Source organism: Octodon degus, unplaced genomic scaffold (genome assembly GCF_000260255.1).
Source record: "Octodon degus isolate 3935 unplaced genomic scaffold, OctDeg1.0 scaffold00042, whole genome shotgun sequence".
Classification (NCBI taxonomy): Eukaryota; Metazoa; Chordata; class Mammalia; order Rodentia; family Octodontidae; genus Octodon; species Octodon degus.
Genome location: NW_004524618.1, coordinates 2449640 through 2464969, shown reverse-complemented (window position 1 = coordinate 2464969; position 15330 = coordinate 2449640). Strand labels below are relative to the sequence as shown.

At 46.3% G+C, this 15330-nt stretch overlaps 1 protein-coding gene across 4 annotated transcripts in view; it reads right to left on the bottom strand.

Moving 5' to 3' along the window:
• Nucleotides 1–15330, bottom strand: part of Wbp1l (WW domain binding protein 1 like) — a 66611-nt gene that overhangs the window by 26680 nt on the left and 24601 nt on the right. Inside the window, exons 1-2 of one of the 4 annotated variants that reach the window (XM_023715618.1) lie at nt 10570–10769; nt 5303–5383 (exon numbers count right to left, since the gene is read on the bottom strand). The exons of 1 other annotated variant lie outside the window; for it this stretch is intronic. In XM_023715618.1, the coding sequence (XP_023571386.1) occupies nt 5303–5383; nt 10570–10596 (108 nt within the window). In that variant the 5' untranslated portion in view covers nt 10597–10769. Of the gene's footprint in view, nt 1–5302; nt 5384–7166; nt 7225–10569; nt 10770–15330 lie in introns of those variants that run through there. 2 more of the 4 variants (XM_023715621.1, XM_023715620.1) reach the window with 2 other exon arrangements.

Below are 15330 nucleotides of genomic sequence, written 5' to 3'. Positions count from 1 at the left end.
AAAATAAAATAAAAGCTCCACTAAAAAACTGCTAGATTTAATAAGCAAATTCAATAGGATAGGCAGCAGAGATAGCTCAGCAGTCTAAGCACTTGCCTAGGCAAGGGTAAGGATCCAGGTTCAACCCCCAGTACTACACACCAATCCTTGGTACCATTTGCCAGCCCTGCCCCAGGTACACTAAGCCAGTCACTACGACCAGGCATGGTAGCACTTGCCTGTAATCCCAGCGCTGGGGAGGCTGAAACAGAAAGATCACGGGTCAAAACTATGAGACCTTGTACCAAATACACAACCCCTTCCCCCCAGCACGTCAACAGCACAGCTGGATACAAAGTCAACACTCGAAAAATCAATAGCCTTCCTGTATAGGAATAACAAACCCACTATGAAAGAGAACACGAGGGAAATAACACTTTTTACAATAGCATCTGAAAAAAAAAGAAATACCTAGGAATCAACCTAATGAAGGATGTAAAAGATTTCTACATTGAAAACTATAGTACTCTGAAAAAAAGATATTAAAGAGGATATCAGAAACTGGAAAGATCCCTTGCTCTTGGGTAGGAAGAACTAATACAGTGAAAATGGCCACCGTACTTCCAAAACTGTTACAGAGATCTAATGCAATTCTGATCAAAATTCCAACAGCGTATCTCACAGAATTAGAGAAAACATTCCTAAAATTCATTTGAAACCAGAAGACACCTAAAATAGCAAAGGTAGTTGGTTCTGGGCAACAAAGGCAGGGCAGGGAGCATCACAACTGCCAATGTGAAATTATACTATACAGGTACTGTGATAAAAACAGCATGGTACTGGGGAAGAAAACAGAACAGAACTGGGGGGCCGGGGAGATGGCTCAGTAGAATAAGTGCTTGCCTGGCAAGTGCAAGCGCCTGAGTTCAATCCCTGGTTCCGAGAAAAAAAAAAAAAAAACAGAACCACAGGTCAGTGGAATAGATTAGAAGATGCAGAAACAATTCCACACATCCCCAGTCACCTTATCTGACAAAAATGCCAAACACATTCACTGGAAGAAAAATAGCCTGCTTACTAACTGGTGCTGGAAAAAGTGGCCCTCCACATGCTGAAGATTAAGGTTGGATCCATACCTTTCACCATGCACTAAACTAAATTCAAAATGGATCAAGGGGCCGGGGAGATGGCTCAATGGAATAAACGCTTCCCTGGAAAGCGCAAGGGTCTGAGTTCAATCCCAAAATCCACAAAAAAAAAAAAAAAAAGATAAAAAAAAAATGGATCAAAGATCTAAAATATTGAAAAACCTGCTGGAAGATAGAACAGGTAAATTCTTTATTTTTATTTTTTATTTTTTTTTTGGAACCGGGGATTGAACTCAGGTCCTTGCACTTGCCAGGCAAGCACTTATTCTACTGAGCTACCTCCCTGGCCCTAAAATCCTTGAAGACATTGGTATAAGTAAAGACTTTATGAACAAAACCGGGATAATACAGAAACTGTCACAAAGAATCAACAACTGGGACCTCATCTTATTAAAAAGCTTTTGCACAGCAACAGAAACCACCAACAGAGTGAAAAGACAACCCACAATGTGGGAAAAAATGTCAGCTGTTCCTCAGACAAAGGGTTACTATCAAAGAAAAAAAAACAACACCCACCCAAAACAACCCAGACCTCCCAAATTTAAAGATCCAATCTAAAAATGGGTATCTTGAGATGCAAGCGCAAAGGCCTGAGTTCAATCCCTGGTTCAAAAAAAAACAAACGAACAAAAAACAAAAAAACAAAAACAAAAGAGAGTTACTTAAAAAAAATTTTTTTTCTTTGGGGCCGGGGAGATAGCTCAGTAGGATAAGTGCCTGACTGGCAAATGCAGGGATCTGAGTTCAATCCCGGTTCCGCCAAAAAAAAAAAAAAAAAGAAATCAACCAATAACAAATGCTGGCAGCACAGTGGGGAAAGAAGAACCCTTCTTCACTGTTTGTGGGAGGGTAGACTGGTGCAACCATTGTGGGCATCAGGGTGGAGATAACCTAAAAAAACTAGGACTGGAGGTTGCATTTGACCCAATTATTCTTCTGCTGAGTATCTTCCCAGAAGAAACACATGTTGTTGTAATCTGTAATAGCTAAATATTGGAAACAGTACAAATGCCCATCAACCAAGGAATGGATAAAAAAGATGTGGTCTTTTCACACAATGGAGTACTACTCAGCCATAAAGAAGGATAAACTGGAGATTTCTACAGGTAAATGGATGCAACTTGAGACCATACTCATAAGTAAATAAACTAGATGTACACATGTAAACATCATATTGTCTCCTTAGTGTGAGAGGTTGAAAGAGTAAATAAGATCCAAAATGTACAACAGATACTGTGAAATGGGAGGAAACTTCAAAAGGAAAGAGAAACTGATGTGGGAGAATGGGGAGAAAGAAAGAAAAGCAAAAAAAAAAAAAAAAAAAAAAAAAAAAAAAAAAAAAGAAAATTAAAAGGGGAAAAAAAAAAAAAAAAAAAAAAAAAAAAAAAAAAAAAAGGATATTTACACAAAGTTGTTAGGATACTTACACTACTAATTTATCTTCATTGAAAAGCAAAATTTGTGCTAAAATTGTTTGGACAATTAAATGCTTGTATATTATACTCTGAGTAAGTTAAAGATAACAATATGCAATATATTAACCATTGTTACCTTTCTATTATTTTGGTTTGAAATTTTGGGTTTTTTTTTCTTTTTAAAATTAAAGAGTAGGGGGCCTGACAGCACAGTTGTTTAAGCGCCTGCTCATGCAAATGCAGTCAGGCGCACAATACCATGGTTCGAACCCCACCTGCACCTGCCTTATCAGACCCGCTCTTAAGGCAGGCTGAGCCAGCCAAAAACTTAAATTAATTAAATTAAAGAGTATGTGAGGGGCTGGTGAGATGGCTCAGTGGTCTAAAGCACCTACTTAGAACAAGCTTAGCAAAGCACAGGGACCACGGTTCAATCCCCCAGGACATGCCAGCCAGCCCCGCCCCCTGGTGGGCTGAGCTGGCCACACACACACACACACACACACACACACACACACACACAAAAAAAAAAAATAAAAAAAAAAAAAAAAAAGAGTATGTGTGCATGCAATTCACCAGGCATGGTGGCATGGGCCTGCAATCCCAGCACACAGGAGGCTGAGCCAGGAGGATTACAAATTTGAGGCCAGGCTAGGCTACATGGTGAGCTCAAAGCCAGTCTAAACTACACGGCAGGACCCCATCTATAAAATCCAGAATCCTAGCTTCTCTTGAAAAATTAAGGCCCACAGGCCTAAGCAGCCATGCAAAGCTGGGACAGAGTTGTGTCTGAGCTCCACACACACAGGCGCTGCCACTGCTGAAGACCTACCTGTGGCTCAGGAGTGCCACCACTACCCCTGTGGGCACATGATTAACCCGTCTTGCCACAAAGCTTGGCATATACCGTTCACCCTCACCAAAATGGCCAGGCAGGCTGAAGAGAGCTAAATATGAGCAGCGACATGAGCCTCGTATTTGCACCTACAGCCAAGGCAAACAGCTGCCTCCACAAAGAAGGGGGCCCCTGTGCTGCATGAGATAAACCTATCCATAACCAAGGACTCTGGCCCACCACTCGGGAGGTGAAGGAGCTCTGCCCAGGGATGTGGGCAGAGCACCAGGCATGGTGCTTTTCCTACCTGTTCCCCTTTCAGGTTCAAAAGCCAAAGTTTTCTGGATCTAACACCCAACAGTGTCAGGAATGAAAAATTGCTACTGAGCGTGGTGGCACACACCTATAATCCCAGCATTTTAGGGACTGAGGCAGAACTGCTCTGAGTTCAAGGCCACCCTGGCCTACATAGCAAGACCCTATTTCCGACTCCCCAAAAAAAGTCTGTATACCCCCAAGGCCCTGCGCTGCGGGGAGTAGGTGCCCAGATTCCTCAGAGTGACGGGTATTTAGTTCCGAAAGAGCTTGGCGTTATCTTCTGCTGCCCCAGAACTCCTGTGTGTTCCTGATAAAATATCTCCTGCTACCTGAAAGGGTAATCAAGGCCCTAAAATCTCTGAGCAGTGAGTGATACATGTGGCTCCGTGTTGCAGGAAGGGGCACACCCATCTTCCCTTTATTAAAGGCTCCTGAGGGCAGCGTCTCCCCTCAGCATGACTGACCACAAGTCAGGCCACTTCTGCCCCCAAGAACTTTCCTGTACACTGCGAAGTGTGCCCAGCATTCCCTGCTGCTACTCGCTGGCAACAGTAATAACTGCCTGCTCCAACCCTGTTTACAACAACCAAAATGCCTAGATACTGCCAAATGCTAACTCGGGGCAAAGCTGCCCCTAGTTCAGGAATTCTGTTCCAGCCAAACTGCACCACCTGCCACCCATCTCATACAGAATTACATTTCAGCCAGTCTTACACCCTGATTTCCTCCTGGTCTCTGAACTCTAACCTCCCACAATATTCCCACCATAGCAAATGAGCAAGCAAACACAGCTTCAAACAGTACCGTCTGGGAACCCAGCAACTGAAGGAACCCCAAGAGCCGGTCCTGCCTAACACCCACTGGCCTCTTAGCTGCAAGGCACCAGCAGCAGCAGCAGCAGCAGCAAACACCCTTGGGCAGTGAGTGCTGGAGTGGGTTTGGGACTTTCACAGGGCAGTGAGAGTCTGCTAGATGCTTACAGGCAGGAGCACACACTGAGTCAGCCTATAGGACCTCACCTCAACGGGTGGATAGCTTCAGAGCACCCCACAGCAATACCTAGAAGGAAGGGGATCACAGGTCTTCACACAGGCTGGTGGGTGAGCTAGGATTTTCCAACTGATGATGAAAACCACATGAGAAGTTGGACAGTATTTATCCTGAGACTGAGACCAAGTCACAGTTCTGTGGGAACTCCTGAAGCCTTGTGTTAACCAAGAGAACCAAACAGTAATAAATACTCTGACCTCCTTGACACAAGGCCCAGGGGAATCAATGTCTTAGCAGAACCTTCCCCAAGAAGTAATGACTCTAGAGGAGCAGAAAGCCCCAAGGGCACTGGCTGCAGGGCCAGTTTGCCTCCATGTTGCTGCACATCAGTGTGGAGCAAGAAGCCGCAGCAGGGGAGTCAGGAAAGCAGTGGCCCAGCCCAGCACTGGGTGGGCTCATACGTAGTCCCAGCTCCTTCCCCAGCACCACGCCGCATGCAGGACAGAACAGAGAACAAAACTGAGCTCAGTCACTAGGAAGTTTGGGTGGGAAAAGGAATTGTACAGGATTTTTTAAAATAACCTCAAATATTTCTGTTTTCACAGACTAAAATTTACCTTGTCAAGGAAAGTGGACGGGAAGGGGCGAGTCACATCAGCATGGGCTCTCACTAGAGGAAGTGGCTGCTTTCTTTGGCTCTATCCTAGACAGAAGTTTCAGAATCAGCAGGAACCCTTCTCTTTTGCTCTAGGTTCCCACCCAATTCACTGCTTTCTCATCAGATATAGTGATGAGAACCAAGCCACACAATTCTAAACATGCTGCTTGGGTCGGGGAGGGTCGCACAATTGACCTGCACAGGTTTGGGCAAGAGCCACCCTTCTCACCTTCAGGTGACTGCCGGGCCTTGCTCTGCTGGAGTAGTCACATGACTTTCACAATCAGCTCAGATAAGCACTCTGGTTTCAACCTTTGGCAGCACAAACAAGTGTCACCTTGGTGTCTGCTGCGGTATGTAACTAGCTCCCTTTCAAGCAGGATCTTAATTTAAACCTAACCCAGGAGAGGCAGGCCTAGCACGACACTGTCGTGATGCCAGGGAATCAGCACTGTCTTCTGGAGGCCAAGCAGGCAGACAGCAGGAGACCTGCGACAGGGTCAGTGCCAGGCCAAACCCAAGTGCCAGGAAATAAGACCCCTCCCACATGGTGGCATCCTCATGAAGTAAGGAGGACTGGCTCACAACCACCAGTTAAGGCTTACACTGAAAGCTGACACATTCCTTCTCCTTGCCCCAGTCAGGGCTCCTGCCTACAGTCTGGGATGGGAAGCATCGTCTCTTCAGTCCTCTTTGGTGACACAAAGGCCACTTTCTGTTTCTAGGAAGTAACTGGTTCCTCATTCGTATGGCCTTGTCACCCGCAGCATCAGGCCAGTCAAGGGTTTATAGGTAATCCCAGCTGCTCCAAGAGGCTGAGGCATGAGGATCACAGGTTCCAGCCCTGCCTGAACAACTCTGTGAGTTCCTGACTCAAGATAAATTTGAAAAGATCAGGAATCACCCCAGCTCATGGCATGGACAACAAGGAACAAAGCAGCCCTTCCCACAAGAAAGAGGCAGCATTCCCAGGGGCAAGATGGACGTTACTGTCTCTCAGGCTCTGCACAGCATGCCCTGACTGGAACTTACAGTCAGTCCTCTGCACACCTGTACTTGCGGAACAGCACAGGTTCTACTGGACAGGGGGGAGGCACTGGTAGAAGGGGCGTCTTGTCATACCTCACAACCCCTGCACACTGCCTCCTTTACTGACACTCACCAGCCTGCTAAAGCTTCAGGGACCTGTGTGTTTGGTCCACTTGCCTAACTGTAAACCCTTAACAGGAAGAACATTGTCTATGGACTAACATGCTGCACACAGGATAAACGGGGAGCAGTTTAGACATAAAATGTTAAGGGTGGGGATTCAGCTCAGGTGTGCAGTGCTTGCCTACTGTGCATGAAACCCTGAGCTCAATCCCCAACACCAAAAAAAATTCACTTTAGATATCAAATGTTGCATAGACCTCTAGTGTTACCAAATCAATGCTTTCCAAATTGGAACAGAAGCTAGTACAAATTGGATCAGCACACTAAGCACACACTGTTGCAATCTTATTCTATGAAAATCAGTAATTTACCTGTTAGATAGACATGATGAGTCTCTCTCTCTTAGCCAAAAAATCTGTTTTTTGCTCTTCTCTGCCATACACTTAAGAGACTGCTTTCTAGTTGGCCTGCAGCTTCCAGGAAGCTGTATGCATTGGCTCCTGCATGAATACACTTGCACAGCCTCTGGCCTATGCATGCTTCCTACCTGCGTCTGAAAAGGCCAACAGTCAAGGGTTTATAGGTAACCCAGCTGCTCCAAAAGGCCCAGGAAGTAACTGGGTCTGAAAAGGCCAACACCAGTGCCTGGTGAGCCCAGGTACTTGTCTTACCTCAGGCAAACTCAGTCCCCACAGATGCAAGACAGTTTCCCTTCTCGTGCGCATGAACACGAAACAGCACTCCAACGTGATCTGCCTGGAATGCCCCCTTTCCAGCTCAGGTGACTGGCCAACTCCTACTCTTACTTCCAGACCAGATCAGCTATCACCATCTCAGGAAAGCCAGCCACGTCCACCCCACCTCGAGCCTAACTTAGATGCCTCCCCACCCTATCTGGTCCTGTCCTGTGCCTGGTAACTCCTCTGCTGCAGTTTGGCACACCGTCTTGTCCTTATTTCCACATACTAAACCCTACAGGCAGAATCCCTAGACATGGAGCTAGAAACACCTAGGTCAGAAACACCTGAGGAACTTAACAGAAATACATGCCCCTGGGCCAAACTGCAGATTCTGCATTCTAGTACGCTCCATTCCCAGGTGATTTCTGTGATTTTGAAAACAACAGCATTAGAGTATACCCTCCTTGGAAAGAAAGACCTTATGTCTTCGCATTTATGGTCTCAGGCCACGCTTCTCAAATGGTCAAAGTCTTCATGTGTGACAGTCTTCCAGAGCAAATGCAAATGGGACTGTGGGAAAAAGTGAAGCCTTATCCTCAACCCAGGCAGGCTAGAAATAAGTATTACATCATCAGATACTGGAAATGTCATCAAAGCAGGGAGTCAAATTCAAGATTCATAAGACCTGGGTTTTGCTATTTAATAGTCCAACAATTTAAATACAAGACGACCCAAAATTGCATTTTTCCATTAACTTTTATAAGCTAATAGAAAAATATAAAAAGGACAATTTTATCAAATTTATTCAATACAAGAATTGACTGGTTGAGCCAGGTATGGTATATATCTCAGCACTCAGGAGGCTGAAACAGGAGGATCCTGTGAGTCTGAGACCAGCCTGGACTCCATAGTAGGTTCAAGGCTAACCTGAACTGCATAGTGAGACCCTGTTTCAAAAAAAATTACAACAATAGGGCCGGGGAGATGGCTCAGTGGAATAAGCGCTTCCCTGGCAAGTGCAAAGGCCTGAGTTCAATCCCCGGTTCCACAAAAAAAAAAAAAAAAAAAAAAAAAATTACAACAAAACAGAACTAGCTCGCTGAAATGATTCCTGCCTGAGCAATGCTTGGGATACTCAGTATGCACAACTTACTGCCTGAGTGATGCTTGGAGTAAACTGCTAAGTGGCTAAAAATAAGAATAAAACAACAACAACAAAAAACTTCAATTACTATTTCTCCAACTAATTGAGAAACTCTGGACAAGTGGCTGGAATTCTGTAAGTCTGCCTACACCTCTGTGAAAACACTGCCACACAAGACACAGTTATTACAAAGTAGGAAGAAAAAGAATAAATGAAATATACACGAAGACCCTCATTTACATAGTGTGTATATGGGACTCTTTTAAAAACAAGATTATCACTAAGTAATCATCAGAAGATGTCTCCATGGGGTCGGGAAGGTGGCTCAGTAGAAGAAGTGCTTCCCTGGCAAGCGCAAGGGCCTGAGTTCAATCCCCGGTTCCGCCCTCCCCCTCAAAAAAAGGTCACATGGGCAAGGCTTCAAGGCATGGACTGCGAGGGCTGGAACAGCCTGCAAGCCTGGGCTTCCAGCTGCGGCCAAGAAACTGCTGAGGAACCAGCTAAGGACTTGCCTGCTGCTGGTGCTCTAGGACACGCACAACAACCACCCCAGCACTGTGATGAGTGTCTCCATCTGAGTCCACCCCAACTTCACTTTCACTTAGCTGACAGTACTGGGGATTGAATCCATAACCTTTGTACTGAGCTACATCATCAGCCCATTTTTAATTTTTTGAGACATGTTCTCCCTAAGTTGCCCAAGGTGAGCTTCAACTTTGGACCCTCCTCCCTTGGGCTCCCAGAGTGCTCAGAATGAGGGGTTAGGGGACACATACCTTCTTGCCACCTCAGTCTATAAGCTGAATGGCATCTTGGTACAGTAAGAGGCAGCCTCCCAGGGGAGAGGCAGGAGGAGCAGGTGCTCACTTATGCTTCAGGAGCACCTCCTATCCATACCTTCCACCTCTGCACAGGCCCTGGTTCTCCAGCTCCCAGAGTCTGCAGCCCTTTGGCATGAGCAGATAGAAGTAATAATTGTGTCAAGTGCCTCCACTCTGTCAGCAAAGATGCTCAAGTTTTACCCTTGACCTTTGTAAAATCCTTTTCAAGAAAGTGTCATTATCTACATTTCCAAAACAGGCAGTAGGATCTGAGTGCAGATTTTCCTGACTTCCACCCCTCCCACCTGCTGATGTCTCAACCCACCCTCCTGAGCATGGTGAGGAGGGTGAGGGGCAGCTTTCCATAGGGGCTGAGGGATGCTCAAAATAGGGCTGCCACTCTCCAATGCCTCAAGGGCATGCGATGAAGATTCATAGAGAAACTGACTTTTAAAAGAACCCTGGGCAACCCAAAGCTTGCTCACCTAGCACCTGCGCCTGTGTGAGCAAAGCAGCTGCGCCTTCTGCTGTGGCTTCTGGTCTGGGCTTGGGTGGCTTTTTGCCCTGGATAGTGGAAGAAGGTGTGTGCATGCCCGGCCCTCCAGAAGCCCCACCCTGTCACATTACACATTCTGATACAGACATGTCTCTCGGCCAGAAGGATGGGAATGCCAGCTCACAGAAGCCCTGGAACAAATAGTTGGCAACAGCTATGTTCTCGGAGGACAGCAGTTGGTCCAGCCCTCGCTACTGTTTTCTTATTCCAGACTATGTTACCAGCTATAATTTAGTACCCGATCTTGAAGGACTGGGGGCTCACAAAGCCATGGAATCTGTCACAGGGTCTGATCATTCAGGAGGGCCAAATGGGGCCAACTCCATACCCCGCCCCTGAGGTATGCAGGATGTCCCTGACCACATTGCCTAGGTCACACACTTGGAATGAAGAAAGCCTTAGCCTTCCCTTATGGAACAGAATCCCCGTGCAGCCCTACCTACCGCCAGTCCTTCAGAACCGAGGACTGAAGAAATCCTAGTAACTCTCCAAATCAAAATGGAGAAGGAAAAGAGGGGTTTGGCTAAGAATCTCACTTTGCTCTCCCCACACCCTGCCTCACTGTTCTGTTGTTTCTTCCATAAAGCTTCACAAGTGGTTTAGTGCAGCAAGGAAAAGCAGATCTGGGCAGCCAGCCCTAGGGCCACCTCAAGAGTGTGGGGGCTCACACACAGTGGCTCTGGAGATAAGGGGCAACCAGCAGGCAAGGAAGGCAGGCTGCAGATTTCTATGTGGGAGCCAGCCAAGCAGGACTAACAGACATTGTCTAAAATCTTCCTTCCAAAAATCTCCCTCCCACCAAAGCAACAGTACAAGAAGAAGCTCTGACCCTCTTCCCTGCCCAGAGCATCCACACAACACCAATAAAGTTACCTGTCTAAGACCCAAAAGGAAAGGCATCGTGCAGGAGCATCATCCACACTATGAGTGTACTGGGAATAGAGGGCTCTTAAAAGTGATAGTCTGGGAAGAGCGTGGCTCTCATGGGCTGGCACTCGTAGGCAGAGAAGAGAAAATAAACAGTCCTGGGACCCAGTGGTAGCTTGCTCCTGCTCCTGCGCTCCTCACTGCCCCTCGGCCTGCTCTGACCCACCCCCACCTTCCCGTGACATATCACAGCCCAAGCTGTCTGCCAAGGGGAAATGACATCAGCTCAGGCACAGCAGAAAACCTTCAGACAGCTGCTGTGGAGCAGAGGAGGATGTGCTGCAAACCCAAGTTGTCAGCTGGACCCACCCAGAGCGTGAGCATTCTGGGGCTGCTCCTATTAGCTTCCCTTGCTCTGAGCTGGCTCTGCATATGTAAATCAAGTCTAGGAGACTGAAGGACTACGCCTCTCCAAATAAGGATTGGCTTGACAGCTCGGGGCTATTGTTTCTCTTCCTTGGGAAAGAAAATCAGGCCCAGTGACTGTCAGTTTCATAGAAACTTTTCCACCTCAGCCTGCCAGAGCTGGTGCTCAGTGAATAATAGCACATTAAGTCTGGCTGACCCCACTGTCTCCAACAATGGAGGAATCTGCAGAGAGGCCTGACATGGCCTCTTTGAGCAAAGGTAGGCCTGGCTACCTTGAGTGCTGACCTCCCCAGCCCCTGCTCGACAGGAGAGTTTATATTTCATAAACAAACTCCACAGGAACAGGTGCCAACATCTTTCTTCACTTGTCTTACAAACGGTACAACAAGTCCTGCTGCAGCCTCCAAGTTGCTGGGAAAGGAGATCAGCTATATTTAAACTGACTCCAGCTTTGGAAGTTTACCCCCTTAGGTTTGTTGTACTTTTTTTTTTTTTTTTTTTTTGCTAAGTTCAGTTCATGCAGGAAATTGTTCACTAATAGCAAGCTTTATCCAAGATGCACAGGCCCAGGGGCTATGACCTGCTGTGACTTTTCCTAGTCAGTAGGGGAAGTCAGCTCTCCTCTGGCCACCCTTCCTCAGAGAGCAGGGCACAACAGCTCTCCTAGCCCCAAATCCTACACGGAAGAAAGCACAAGCAAAGGACAAAAGGAAAAGGTCTCTATTTGGTTATGATTTGCGGGAATGACACGTGTGTGCCTCAGCATGCTACGCACACAATGACAGGCTCTGGCCCTAGTATGAACTGCTGAATTATTATGGTGGTCATCTAACATGGCTGAAGCCCTTAAAACAATAGCTTACCCTCCCAGAGACTACCTCCCCATTATGGTTTGTGTCTAGTTGTTCCCCCAAAGCCTCATGCAGTCATGGGGCAGGGACTTTTAGAGTTTGTGATTAACTCATGATCCACTGGGATTATGAGTGATCCAAGGCTGGGATTATGAGTCTTAGTACAGCTGCGATTATGAGTGTGTATACTTCCCCCAGCCTGGGCAGAGAGCCTGAATGCATTTTAAGAGAGACAGACTTCCTCTCTGTTGCCATTGTTGCTGCTCCTCTTCCATTCTGCTCTTGCTGTCTGTCGCCACCATGAACTGCTGTCCTTTGCCATGTACCTCTCTGCCTTGGAGCGAGCTGAAGAAAGACTGACACCTCCAGTAACTGTGAGCTAAATAAACCTTTCTTTCATTTTGCATGCCATGTATGTGTCCCAGCAACGAGGGAAGAATAACTGAGACACCCCACTTCTTCTCCAACCCAACCCAAGGTGCAATGTCCTTTCACCTTTCCCACAGCCACAGAGAAGACCCCAATCAGCTCATCAGATATTTCTAAACATCCCCCTCAAATTCCACCCCTAGCAAAAGTCCTAAAAGCCCCAGCTCTTTTTGTCTCAGGCCAAAGGATCTACCTAAGCCTTGCCTTCAATCCTCTCCACATCTTTGGAGTGAATTAAGGCTTCTTTTATCTTTCCTATCTCTTTACTGCACCTCCCAAAAACCTATCACACAATACACCTGTAAGCCACACCCCCAGCCCAGAAATGACTCTTAAAGAAAACAGTCTTCACAGGAACCTGACAAATCTAAAGTTACTTAACTTTCTAATAACTTCAACTGAAAATTACCTTTTTCATGACTCAAAGCAAGTGCAGCTCATCTTCATTTTCATTTTCTACACTAATATTCTTTCAGTGATATTCATCAGAGGCCTGCACAGCAGTGGCACTGTGCTGGGCATGACTCATATAAGTCACAGATGATTCCTGCAAATTAGTGTCTACACCCCCACCAAGGAGAGTAAATTAGCTGTAAGCAACACTCAGAGCACAGCAAGGTGCCAAGAGTACTTTCTGGTCATTAGCATCCAGCCAGACACACAGTGTGCTTGCTGCAGGTCACCACTGGGATCAAGGTCACATCGACTTTAAAGTGCCACACCAGTGGAGCCATTTCCTTGAGGCTCATGGAAGAACAGAGTGCAGCCTCAGTGCTCTGTGGAAAGGAAAAGGGCTGACATGCAGAGAGTGGCTTCTGCAGGTGTCTGGGGGCTGAGAAGCCTTCTTTAGCAGTATGATATGCTCAATACATCGTCAGACAGGCTCTTCTAGGCCCTGCCACACAGGCCAAAGCACTAGGTTGACTTAGCTGCGCAGAGGGGCACAGGTGCAAGGAGACGGGCTTTCAACCCTGCCATTCACGTTCTCACTTCCCTGGCAACCCTAGCAAGCTAGAAAACACGGGAAGCACTCTTCTCTTTGGCAAGCAAACCAGAAGAGAAATGTGCTCCGCCCCTTGAGAACAACTATGGCCTGCACCACCCTAGCAGGATGAACAGCACCTGCACTTCTCTGGAAAGAGTGGGTCCATTCATTCACTCCGGCCCACTGGATGTCTGTGAGGGGCCAGGCTCAGTTCTCTGCATCGAAGATACCACCACGCCCAAGACACTCCCCCAAAACCTCTTCTGATGGGCCATGGAATTGGTGCAACTTCTAAACAATTTTTGTGATCTCAGAAGAAAAGGAACCATAATAATGTAACTATTCTTTTTTAAATGTGTAAAAACAAAATGATCACAAACACATTACAGTCTTCCAATTATTCACTGTCTTATGGATGCTATTCAAGACAGTGTTTCTAGTCAGCTGTCTGATTTAATCTTCTTACAAGACTATAAATTGTGTGTGCAAGACACCATTTAAGCTAAAGCATAACCAATGGTACAATAATCACATCATCTACAAATTGGCTGCTGACAATGGCTGCTTCTTCCACCCACTTCTCTCCAAAGCCAACTGCTGATGATCCTTCACTGAGCTCTAGCAAATTCAACTATGTCCAGGAAGATGAGTTCACTTTCTGTTATGCCCTAGAAACATCACCACAGCCTAGTAACAGTGTAGAACACTACAGGATTTAAAAGGCAAGATAGGGACCAGGGAGGTAGCACTGCAGCATAAGTGCCTACCTGGCAAGCACAAGGTCCTGACTTCAGTCCCTGGTACAAAAAAAAAAAAAAAAAAAAAAAGCAGCAGCAGCAGCAGCAAGATAGCCATTAGCCACTTCCACTATCCTGAAGGGGAGAAAAAAAAGAGATTCTTTTATATAAATGATGTAGGCACAAACATGATGGAACAAAATTAGGGCAAACTACTCAAGTGATTTTGACTATCTGCCTGCCATTATAGAATTAAATTCAATGCTGAACTTACCAATTTTTTAAAAAGTCTCAGGCTAAGGACATAGCTCAACAGCATAAGTGCCTGTCTGACAAGTGCAAGGCCATGAATTCGATTTCTGGTACAACAAAAAAAGAAAACAAAAAAGTCATAATCAATTAGAACTAAGCAGGACAATGTGATGTTGCAGATGAACCACTTTAGAACCCCAAACAGTGTCTGCAACCTACCCTAAAAGCCTGGCCTCCCCAGGATTCCCGTACTGACTGCATCACCCTTTGGATTCTCTAACTTACTATTTATGAAGACCTACTATAACATACATGCTCATGGAGGTCACTCTTTTTCTGTAGTCAATTTAAGTACTTTTTTTTTTTTTTTTTTTGCTCCGAATGCCTTTAGGGCAGGTTTGGCTGGCTTGAGTTGTGGGGATAGAACAGCAGCAACCCGAGCCTGACTGCTTTGTTGAAGCAGCCACTTAAAGAACTGAGCTAAGGGGCAGGCCCCCAATTTAAGTACTTTTTGACATTTTTCTAGATGACTTACACACTTACAATCTTCACCTTCTAGAATGGGGTGGGAGAGTTTATTTTCCAATCCTGACCATGGATGTCTGTGGAATTCCATCTAACCAACATCTCATGCATGGCCACAACCACCCTGTGAGGTAGGCTCTGCTGCAGAGACCCATGCACTTGCGTAACTGACCAAGGCCACACAGCTAACAGTGGGATAGTGAAGAGTTAGTCTCTGGCTCCAAAGGCTTTTTTTTTGTGTGTGTGTATGTGTATGTGGCCAGCTCAGCCCACCAGGGGGCGGGGCTGGCCGGCATGTGGTGCTGGGGGATTGAACCGTGGTCCCTGTGCTTAGCTTAGCTTAGTTTAGCTTGTTCTAAGTAGGTGCTTTAGACCACTGAGCCATCTCGCCAGCCCCAGGCTTTTTTTTTTGTGATAAGAGAATCAGAGAAAAATTAGTACTGAGATAAACACCAAAAATTCAGGGTCAGGGGCTGGTGAGATGGCTCAGTGGTCTAAAGCACCTACTTAGAACAAGCTTAGCAAAGCACAGGGACCGCGGTTCAATCCCCCAGCACCA